This window comes from Scaptodrosophila lebanonensis, unplaced genomic scaffold (genome assembly GCF_003285725.1).
Source record: "Scaptodrosophila lebanonensis strain 11010-0011.00,11010-0021.00 unplaced genomic scaffold, SlebRS2 tig00000001-arrow-pilon, whole genome shotgun sequence".
NCBI classification, from domain to species: domain Eukaryota; kingdom Metazoa; phylum Arthropoda; class Insecta; order Diptera; family Drosophilidae; genus Scaptodrosophila; species Scaptodrosophila lebanonensis.
Window position 1 is genome coordinate 4,731,217 of NW_022060529.1, and position 11,693 is coordinate 4,742,909.

The 11,693-nt window shown below is 38.3% G+C and overlaps 3 protein-coding genes across 10 annotated transcripts; all 3 read left to right on the forward strand.

Moving 5' to 3' along the window:
* Positions 1–92: 92 nt before the first annotated feature.
* LOC115627936 (mediator of RNA polymerase II transcription subunit 16) lies at positions 93–2,621 on the forward strand. The gene has a single exon (XM_030523832.1). It carries the CDS (start codon positions 93–95, stop codon positions 2,511–2,513), a length of 2,421 nt encoding a protein of 806 aa, XP_030379692.1. The 3' UTR covers positions 2,514–2,621.
* A 574-nt stretch (positions 2,622–3,195) lies between these two features.
* LOC115626232 (endophilin-B2) lies at positions 3,196–5,911 on the forward strand. 8 transcript variants are annotated; one of them, XM_030521581.1, is made up of 7 exons: positions 3,196–3,334; positions 3,480–3,913; positions 3,977–4,040; positions 4,192–4,227; positions 4,318–4,508; positions 4,751–4,994; positions 5,655–5,911. In XM_030521581.1, exons 1-7 carry the CDS (start codon positions 3,257–3,259, stop codon positions 5,808–5,810), a joined length of 1,203 nt encoding a protein of 400 aa, XP_030377441.1. In that variant the 5' UTR covers positions 3,196–3,256; the 3' UTR covers positions 5,811–5,911. The 8 variants fall into 8 exon arrangements, with proteins under 8 accessions (XP_030377441.1, XP_030377398.1, XP_030377450.1 ...); XM_030521538.1 differs by lacking the exon at positions 4,751–4,994 and adding an exon at positions 5,329–5,569; XM_030521590.1 differs by lacking the exon at positions 4,192–4,227.
* A 3,320-nt stretch (positions 5,912–9,231) lies between these two features.
* On the forward strand, positions 9,232–11,677 carry LOC115628187 (aminoacylase-1-like). The gene is made up of 6 exons (XM_030524178.1): positions 9,232–9,322; positions 9,375–9,719; positions 10,344–10,490; positions 10,550–10,833; positions 10,890–11,023; positions 11,087–11,677. The coding sequence occupies exons 1-6, from the start codon at positions 9,232–9,234 to the stop codon at positions 11,289–11,291; spliced, it is 1,206 nt and encodes a 401-aa protein (XP_030380038.1). The 3' UTR covers positions 11,292–11,677.
* Positions 11,678–11,693: the final 16 nt, after the last annotated feature.

Below are 11,693 nucleotides of genomic sequence, written 5' to 3' on the forward strand. Positions count from 1 at the left end.
CCCAAAATGTCATGGTCACACTAAAGGGCGTTAATGCGCATAATATAAGAAGAAGACCTAGAAATTTGTTTACTGCTGAAGGAGCCGGAAAAATGACTATTTTATATAAAGTTGAAAGCAAAGATTTCAGCAAGGACAGTGTTTTCCCCCATAAAGTGGTACTCTGTGCAATTTCGGCCAAAAACATCATCGCCTTCAGTGCCTTAGAAAGTGTTACCGTACCGGGTGAAGGCGTTGCAGGAGGTGTTGCAGCTTGCAACAGTCACATCTATGTTTGCGACATCGTCACACCGTGGCAGTATTACAAAGTTTGCTCGGCCAAGGCATTAATCAATGTACTGGAGTGGCGGTCGAATGGCGAAGAGCTGCTCCTCGGGTATATTGGTGGGCGCGTTGAAATTTGGCAACCCAAGGAGAATGTCCTTAATGTGTGGCAACTACAGTATGTTGTTGACATACCCAGCGAGGACATTATACAGGCCAAGTTCTTCTACAATGGCAAGGGCATCGTTTTTAATGCCCAGAAAAAAGATGTCACCTACTATACCGAGAAGTTTGAGCGGCTAGAACAGCGCCCCACGCTGACGGGTTTTGGTGGCGTAGCGAAAGAAGGCTGTATTGTGGTTACAGCCTCGGGCTTGTTAGCTGCATTTCTGTTACCAATGCTGCAAAAGAATACGCCTGGAACGGAGTCTGCCACCACCGAGGTAACTAAATTGACACCGTCCATTCATAGCATTGGAATAGCGCGTAGCTACATCACACATTGCAGCCTGCTACCTAGTGCCAGTGGTGCACTCAACGTTGCTATTAGCTGTGGTTGGCAGGAACAGCTGGTGAATTGTTTCAAGGTGTCTTTGAAACTGGACAGCGATTACGGCGTCGAGCCTTGCATTAGCATTAAATCCGAGTCGCAGGCGAGCATATTTCTCAATCCACTAGAAGGCAAGCACATTACGCAACTCAAATGGATCCGGGTAGCTGGTGACGATGTTATCTGCATAGTGTATGCCTGTGTCGATGGCGGCAGCATTCTAGAGCAGTGGGCACTCACACGACGACATCACAATGTCCATGCCCTATTGCAACAGCAGCAGCAGCAACAACAACAGCAGTCGAGCAACAACAATGTGCAATCCGAAAGTTGGGAGCAGGCGGCCAAGGTACATTTTCCAGTGGCTATTAGCGATGTGTGTATTACACGTATGTCCATGGCAACAGCGGACTGTGTCCAAATCTATGCCATTATGAAGGACAACAGTGTGCATGTGCTAGAGTCTGGTACACTGAAAAAACTCAATCACACGCAATTTGATCGTTTTGCTGACGCTGCAGGGGTAAAATTCGTTTGTGGTGATCTAACACCCACAAGTCAGATGCTTTTAATCTTCGATAGCAAAGCCCAGCTGTATGCCATGCAGACACCACTGTTAAAGCATCAGGGCAGCGGAGCTTTGTTGCTCATGCTTTTAGAGTACTGCATCATTACGGGCGTCGATTGCAGCGATGTGTTGCTGCTCAATCTTAACAATCTGGAGGCTCTGGTGGATAAGTTATCGGATAACTTTACACGACAGCCATCTTATGCCCGGCACTATTATTACTCAAATTTTCTTGCGCTTAAAAGCAATTTGTGTCGCGTCCAGCAGCAGGAGTTTGATAATCTTATAATTCTGCATGCAATTTCCACCACTTTTAAAAGTCTCTTGCGTCCTTCGGATCTTGGCTGTCAGGACAAGGGACCTGCCGATAATTTGGCCATGAAATTGGCTGAGTCTATACCAGATGTGGACACCGTTATGTTAAATCTGGATGCCAAGGATTTTACTGTCGAGCCCATGATGCTGCAGAGTTTGCAGCAACTGATTCAGTGGGTCACAGATTTGGCACTTAATATGCTTAATCGGCTGCCTGAGGAGGTGATGAAATCTAAATTAACCGGCAAGCGCCCCAGCTATGATATCAGTCGCGACATTGTAGCCATCAGTAGTCTGCGTGAGCTTTTGGTCATGATTCGAATCTGGGGACTGCTGAACACACAATGCCTTCCCGTCTATACAAAGACCATGGATAATATTGATGTACTTGTGATTCTGTTTCGTCTCCTCACGCGTCTCGCTCAAAATCCATCGGAGCCCGACGAAATGCTGCTTGACGAGTGCAGCGTTTTGTCCAAGCAGGTTCTAATACCACAAATGTCCAAATACAATCCGACTACGCTTCTGAGTTCGCAAGGTTATGCGGCGGTCAAGTCAGGACAGTTAATGTTTACTTCACTGGTGGAACCGGCCAATCTGCAAGAGGTGGAGATGGAAGAGGTCGTCTTCGCCAATTGCATCAAGGATGGCGTAAGCAACCTACAGCTGGGTGCGCATCCCTCCACCATCAGGCGCTGTTCCCGCTGTGGGTTTGTTAACAGTGCCAGCAAGGTAGCCAAAACATCAGCATTAAAGGCGTGGTATAATAAATGGCTCTATTGCCATTGCGGCGGATTTTGGAAACAATGCAATTAGATTACCAATTAAGTTTGAAATAAACACTGGCATTAGGCAGCTCACATAAACTGTATTTTTTACTAGAATTAGCAATAGAAAATATATGTACATACATACATATGTATATGTTCAAAATTTATTGTCATCAATATTATAAAGCAAACTTTGCAGAAGGTATGTAAATAATTCCATGAGAGACGAAACTCAAATTGGGGCAATGCCTAATAAAAATGGTTGCTTAAATTATTTAGTGTCAGTTTGGATTATCTTTGGATATTTTCATTACATGGAAACTTTATAAAGGAAAGGAAAACAAGCTTCCAAAAACGTTATCGAATTTTTTTTCTTGATGATTTTGGAACCTTGAACAATCTTTGTATTGGAGATTAACTATTCTTTAAAATGCGCGCTCATCGTCATTGAACATTCACTCATAAAAACCTAATCCTAAATTTCAAATACAGCGTAATGCACTTAAAGCTTTCTCTTAGGTTGAAAAATTAGTATTTTATTTTGTGCTAAATTGTTCGTTGGAACTTTTATTTTGCAGCTTCAGTATAATGAGAGTGGTGGAAGAGAGAGAGAGAGAGAAAAAATAAAGCTTAGATTGACAGTCTCATTTTTGTTTGATTCTTAACCTTTTGCCATTCACCACGAACTGACTATTGATAAATACAAACAACAAATTTGAGTCTGACGAATATTTCGATTTAAAATTAATTTCGCAAAGAAAACGTTACTCAATAAAATTAAAATCAAACATGAATATAAATTTACCGAATTTTAATATGAAAAACTTGGTCAGGGAGGCGGGCAGCACAATATCGCGTGTCGTGCAGGTGTGAAAGACGAAAAAACCAAATCAATGATGAGAAAAAATTGGGCTTGGGGCGTGGGTGGGTGGTGGCGGTCCTCCCACCCAACACTCAGGCACGCACATTTCGAAAACGAAGACTGCTAAATTTACCCTTGCCCTTTTCACAGCTAACAGAGGAAAAACTGGGCACCACTGAACGCACAGAATACGATTTGCATTTTCAAAATCTAGCGGAACGTGCCGATGTCACCAAATCATGGACCGAGAAAATCGTGCGCGACACCGAATCGGTGCTCATACCGAATCCACAGAATCGCGTCGAGGACTACATATTTGAAAAAATCGAAAAATCCAGACCAAAACGGTTAAGCAATTTGGAGCACTTGGCCCTGGACATGATTGAGGCGGGCGGTGATTTTGGTCAGGACTTGCCTTACGGACAGGCTCTGATCAAGGTCGGGCAGGCCGAACAGAAACTGGGCCAGTGTGAGCACGATTTCATAGCCACCTCGGGTATTTGCTTTACCCAGCCATTGCGTAAATTTCTGGATGGTGAGATGAAAACCATTACCAAGGAACGTGGCATATTAGAGACAAAGCGGTATGTATCCTACCGTTCCCTAAGCTTGAAGTGATTTATATGTATTATTGTAATTTTTTACAGCTTGGACTTAGATGCATGCAAGAATCGTGTCAAGAAAGCACGCAGCATGCTGGGACAGCAGTCGGTGAGTGTGCGTGTGTGTGTGTGTACTTGTGGGTATACATAGGTCCTTTTTACTTGCTACATTCTCATTATGGATTTTTGCCTTTACTCTTTCACTTTGTGCTGCTCTTACGGAATTTGTATATGTGTGGGTATTGATTTGCGATTTATAGAAAGATGGCATCTCGCCAGAGGCTGCCTTGGAACAGGTATCGCAATTTCGTTGCCCCACCACCCGTCATGGCCTCATTCTATGTTATAGTTGACAATCTAATTGATTTCCTTTTTTGCTTCTACAGGCAGAGCGTGACTTGCGAGTGGCACAAGCGGAATTCGATCGGCAGTCGGAAATAACGAAACTACTGCTGGATGGGATAAGCACATCACAGGCATCACATTTACGTCATCTGCACGCATTCATACAGACACAGGTGCGGTACTATAAACAATGCACAGATGTCATGGATCAACTACAACGCGAGCTGGCCAAGTGAGTATCCCATTATAAAATTGTATCTGTATGTGTGTATATGTATTTTCTTACGTCTCAACTAAGCTCAGTAAACTAAGCGGCACACTATATTTTGTACTTAATAACATTTATTATGATTATGTAGCTTGCACTTTGCCACTTGTCATTTGTTCTTGTTAGTAACAAAGCGCTGTCGTCTGTGACACGAGCATTGTGTCTTGTTGTTATGTTTATGTTTCGGTTTGTATTTGGTCTTACAGAATGGGACCCGCAAAGCCACGCCTGCGCATCAATAGCGAAGATGTTGATGGGCCTCCCAGCGCAATGCAGTCATGCGATTCTGAAACGAATTCTATTGTAGAATTAGATAGCGCGCACGTAGAGCTCGATCTCGATGATGATGGATCAGCACAATTTAGCGCTATTGATATGGGTCAGGCAAAAGCATTGACGCACCTTTTAGAAGACTTTGACATAGATTTCGATACAAGCGCCATAACAACCGTTTAAAAAACACGTCCAAACACATGGAAGCAGCAATCAAAGAACACTGTCGAAGATATCTAACCAAAAATCAAAATGAGTGAATTTGTTTATTAACTCTTACTATTGTTCTATACGTAATTAATTTAAGCGTCATTAGCATAGGTTTTAAACGTTGTTACACTTGTTGTTGATGTTCTTCCTAGTATGGTTTTGTGCCGGTTTCTAGTGCAAGTCAATTTTCCAACCTTCTTCGTCCCTAGTTGCACGCACTCGCAAGCAAAAAAAAGAAAACAAACCAAAAATTATTTGCTTAAAGTCTGAAATACCATTTAAACTATACGTTTTTTATCAGCTTGGGAGGCCCAACACCATATGTACCGCTTGAGCTGCACGATGGCATTGCATCCAAAACAAATGCATCCGGCAGTGGTGGCGGCGCCAATCGCGGCGGTGGCAGTGGCAACAATACCGGCATGGGTGGCCACAGGCTCAATCAACCCATGCATGTAAACACAGATCAAATGCAACGCGCACGCGTCCTGTGCTCCTACGATGCTAAGGACCACACCGAGCTCAATCTCAATGCAAACGAGGTAATTTTTTCTCGGTTAAGCATGAAATGGATCATCCCATATCAAGAAATCTAAATACTACCTGTGTATCCTATTTGCTTTTCAGGTCATTTTTGTCACCGAATGTTCACCCGTTAGCGAGGATTATATGTATGGCAAGCAGGGTCTAATGAAGGGTCTTGTGCCGCGCGCTTTTCTCGAAATGCTCGACGATGAGAAAGATGACGAACGCGACCGTCCTGCTAATATTGCTGCGTTCTAAGCGCTAAGCACTTGGCGAAACGTACAATAATCTCAATTGAAGCAACCAAAAAGACAGAAGTAAACGCAATTACATACTCCAATAAACATACCCTCACTATATGATGATAATACTCATGATGATTAAGAAAGGCAAATGAACAATTATGACATAAAATGGCTTGCCAAAGGCATAAAAACTTGGCAACCAGCAAGAGAGTACAATAATTTATCAAAATATACATACATATATACTGCATATATCTAATGCAATGTAGGAGACGCATTGACAGCGTCACAAGTTATATAGTTCAGAAATGTTGTAAGTAGAGAACGTACACACATACATACATACATATGTATGTGTGTATGCAGTTGCCAAGCGCGGACTCCTCTCATTAGTGTGTTGACGATGTTAGCGCCGGTGCGATATTCACAAAGCCATCAAACCGATAACAAAAAATAAAAAATATAACATTCCAATCAGATAGTTAGCCTAGCATACATTTGTACATACTTTTATGCCAAGAACCTGATTTATATTCAGTATGGTAAAAAAAGGAGCTTTGCATGAGCATACCAATAGGCATTAATAAAATTTAATTCACAAAAAGGCTTTGCGAAACCTATTACAATCGAATGAGAAGAGATTACATCCAGCAACAAAATAAGTTAACAAGAATACATACTTTAATTCTTAAATTGCGCATTTAACCGCCCTGTTCTTAACCATTCACAGTTTTCAACTTTATTATATATCTCCTATGTGCAATAAGTATTATGCAAGTCTTTGAATTATAAATTCTAATACTTATTGTTGTTAAATCAAAACCTAATTGAAATGCATATGCAATTGAAATGTGCTAGTATCGAAATATTTAGTCAATTTTAAAGATCTTAATTATAAAATTAATGCCAAAATTCGCTGGCGATGTTTACCTTTTTCAAAACCGAAACTATTCACACTGAGGAGCTAAAGGTTTTAAAAACAAATTACTTGTTTAATTTTTTCTACGAAAGCCCGAATCTTGTACGTATTTTTAACTATATGTGTGTTTACCATTTAACTTTGTGTGTTAAAAAAACTAATTAATACCTAAATTCAATTTCCTAGATATAAATATATATACACACATATATACAAATCGTGCTCCTAAAACTAAATACTGTTCATATAAAGTTAAATTATTTTTAATCAACAATATCAACACGTATATTTCAATAGAAACCAATTTAAATAATTAATTTAAACTTATTGATCAATGCTAAAACTACAAGTATGTATATGTAAAAATTTCGATCAAGCTTTTGATTCTCTCGAAAATGAATTTTCAATTTATTTATTTACAATTACATTTAAATAAAATTACTGTGCTTTAATTTAGCTATACATACATGTATACATATACTCTTATATAAATGAAAATTGTTGAATATGTATTATTAAACTATTTCAAATTCTATGTAATTATTGGTTTTGTTTAGAAATAATTTTTGACTTCAATTCTATGTCTTATTAAAACACTTAGCGCGGTTTCCCGGCGCAGTAAAAGGTCAATTAAGTAAAATGAAGAGACCCGACACCAAAAGACGCTTAACACATGATATCACTAAGATAACAATACAGACAAATTGGATAAATAAACAACGATATTTGGGTTTTCAAATAAAATGCTTATGCATGTTAGACGCATCATAAAAATCGTCTTGTGGATTTTAAAATATAATCATTCTATGTAAAAGAAATGTATTGCAGAAATAATAAAAATGAAAGAGTTTATAACACACAGATGTTCTTTGAATTTCGAACATTTTATTAAAATTTATATTAAATATATACGTATGTATATATGTATAATTTGTAGGTAGTATAATCTCTATATATATACGGACTGATCCTATCATAGTGTAGGTGTGCACTAAGAAATTGGTTTTGGAAAATTCAGACTAATGGGGGAAAACGAGCTCCAACGATTGTTTGAAAAATCCACATTTTTCAACGATCATCTTAACTCATTTGATTTATAAAATACAAGAAGAACTGCATACTCAGTTTTTTGAAACTTTTCTTGGATCTTGAATTAATGGGGTTTTAATATTTCTTCACTTTTTTTTAAATGAAAAGTTTGTTTTATAAATTTCATCCGATCGATTTCGTTATAATTTTTTAGAAATGTCACAATTTAATTCTCGATTTACCAGCGCTTAGTTATATGGTATGAGAAACGCAGAGGAGGGCGCCCATAATATTTTTATTGCATTTTTCTGAAATTTCACAATTTAACTCCACAATATAATTATTTGCGACAATATTTTATTTACTTTTTCAGAAATTTCACATTTTAATTTCACAAATTTATTATTTAATTTTTTTAGAAATTTCACAATTTAATTCTCGATTTGCGAGCGTTTAGGTACTTGGTATGAGAATCGCAGAGGAGGGCGCCCACAATATTTTTATTTAATTATTATTATTACAGAAATTTCACAAAAAATTCCACAATATTATTATTTGCCACAATATTATTATTTAATATTTTAGAAATCTCGCAATTTAATTCTCGATTTACCAGCGTTTAGGTACTTGGTATGAGAATCGCAGAGGAGGGCGCCCACAATATTTTTATTTAATTTATCAGAAATTTCACAATTTAATTTTAAAATATTATATTTTTATTTTTCAAAAATCTACATTTATACATAGAATATACATACATATGTAACTATGTACGTGTATGGTCGCAGTATGTATTATACTATACGCTCTAGCTTTCGTACCAAAGTAATTTGCTATTGGCCGTTCCTTAAGAAACTTTAAAGACTGCCGGAAGAGAAATAGCATGTAAATAAAGCTATAATTAAAAGCAAAAATACTGAGCTAGTATAGTAATATATATTCAAATTTTTTGTTTTGTCAACAAAGCAAAATAAAAACCTAATTCTGATACTTTAAGTATCAAATAACTTGTCCCTCTTGACTGATAATCCTTTTTCGATTCGAGTCAATTTTGCATGCCAATAAAGAATCTAATGGCCCGGCGATTTCACTCTTTATGATGAAAAACGGATGAATCAGTCAGTAGAAAATAACATTAAGGCCATGTATGTACTCTTTCTCGAAGTTCTGACTTCAGAAATGTGAGTTGGTTCAAATAAGCTGCGAGTCACTGTTAACTCCCGTTACTCCTATATGTACATATATAGTAATTTAAATATATACATACATATATGGTTCCTCTTCCAAAGGCAGTGTACTTGATTCATTCTCTTATTATATTTGTGATACTTGTATTGTTTCATTATCAATGTTGATTCTCTTTACGACAGCCTTATCTCTATTTGTATGTCCACAAGTATTAAGGTTTTACAAGCGATTTTAGATGCGAGAGTGAAATCACGAACATTTTAGCTCAGCTATAGTGCTATACAAGTATTTCACTAAAATGGACGCCAGCGGCTGGGAGTCCAATGTGGAGCTTCAATATTTTCGCGAGTATCTGCAGATACCTAGCATGCATCCTAATCCCAACTACGGTAAGTGTCGTACTAGACTTGAGGTACGCTACTTACTAACTGCCCCGCCCAGAGCCCTGTCTAAAGTTCTTGCAGCGTCAAGCAGAACAATTGGAGCTACCCATGACGGTGCATTACCCGGTTAATGAGCAGAATCCAGTGGCCGTGCTAACCTGGCTGGGAGAGAACCCACAATTGCCCTCAATATTGCTTAATTCGCATATGGATGTGGTGCCCGTATTTCCGGAGAAATGGACACACCCGCCGTTTGGCGCTGACATTGATACGGAAGGTCGTATTTTTGCGAGAGGTGCTCAGGATATGAAATGCGTGGGGATGCAATATCTGGCAGCCATAAGGGAACTAAAGAGCAGTGGTGTCAAGCTTAAGCGTACCATTCATATCTCATTTGTGGCAGGTGAGTGCATTTTGTAGAAAATAATCTACTTGGTACAATTTTTTAAAGTTTTTGTTGTTCTGGGACGCCCCTGAAATCATTCACGGCGGTGTTTAGCCTTTAACAATCATGCACGAACACGTTCTAATAAAACTATATTTAGATCCCATATTAAGAGTATTTGTAATTGTTCTTTAATATTTGATTTTGATTAAACTGAATCAAAATTGAATTATTTACTATTATCAATCTAGACAAAATCTGGATTAGGAACGTCCATTTACTATCATCAGATATTCAAAATAAAAATGTAACATTTAATAATATGACACTATTTATATTTATCGGACATTTGGCATACTTTATTATGTTATTGCTTCAAAGACAATAACACCTTAGCTTAACATTATTTTGATTAAAGAAGTAGGAAAGCAGTCTGAGTTGGTCTTAGGTTCGATTAGAGTCTCTCAATGCTATGGCTAGGACTCACATACGCCATAAGTCGTTGTGTAGCCGTCATATATGCGTACCTCTACTAAGAGAGGCAGACTAGCATATCAAGATTGTAAGCTGGTGCATTATAGAAATAAAAAGTTTTAAAAGATATCAAAAATAATGAAAATAAGCCTTTCATTTATTCGTTAGACGAAGAACTAGGCGGCAACCTCGGCATGCGCCCATTTGTTACCACCGATCATTTTCGCGCCTTGAATGTCGGCTTTGGATTGGATGAGGGTCTGGCCTCACCAACCGCAGAATTTTCCGTATTCAACGCGGAGCGTAGTGTATGGCGTAAGTTGCAATTTTCCAACTTCTTGTCATTTTATCAATGCACATTGAATTCTTTTCAGAAATTCACTTCAAGATCAGCGGCACTGCCGGGCACGGATCCCTACTATTACCGAAGACGGCCGGTGAGAAGTTAAGCTATATACTCGATAAAATGATGGCGCTTCGAAAGGTTCAGGAGGCACGTCTCCAGAGTAATCCCAAACTGACCATTGGGGATGTGACGACCATTAATTTGACACGCATTGGCGGGGGCGTGCAAAGCAATGTTGTGCCCCCCTTGTTAACGATTTGCTTTGACGTTCGTCTGGCTCTAGATGTTGATCACCAGCAGTTTAAGGCTGATGTAAAGAGGTGCTTTACATTTTTTTCGAATCCATTAAAATTGCGCATTATTCCTAGTTACACAGATGGATGATGGAGGCTGGCGGTGGCATTGAATTGGAGTACGAACATAAGGAGCCATATGTACCGGCGACTCCTGTCGATGACAGCAATCCATTTTGGTTGGCCTTCAAGAGGGCAACAGACGTTCTGTGAGTTGAAAGCCTAACCTAATGGATCATCCCCGTGTAGTGATTGTTTGTTTTTATTCACAGAGAACTCGTCGTAAAACTGCAAACCTTTTCTGGTGGCACTGATAGTTGGTTTCTTCGGCAGTTGGGCATTCCAGCATTGGGCTTCTCGCCCATGAACAATACGCCCATTTTACTGCATGACCATGATGAATTCCTGCAGGCCGATACATATCTAAGAGGCATAGAAATATACAAGAAGATTATAGCCAGTTTGGCGAGTGTTTGAATTACATTTTTCAAAATATGTTAAATTTAAGAAATATATTTCTTGGTATTGAATTGATTAGATAATTTTTACAGAGTCTCAGGTCATTTTATTTGCAAAAAATCTACTATATCCTCGATACCCATGTTATATATCAAATATTACATAACTTGTATAATGATTAATAAATTGTTTATAAGCAAGTATGTATAAAGGAACAGTTGTCATTAGTTTTTTTCCACCGGATTTATGCAAGTTGTTTCCATCCAAACTCCTCTATCAGACTAGCTTCTTTTAAATCCAGCTAAAGAAGCATACAAATATTTTGTTAATTAGCTTTTCATTTTAATTTCGTCAAATAATCGTTTTGGAAAATTTTACAAAAAAATAATTATATTTACAGAAAACCTAGCACGTTTTTAC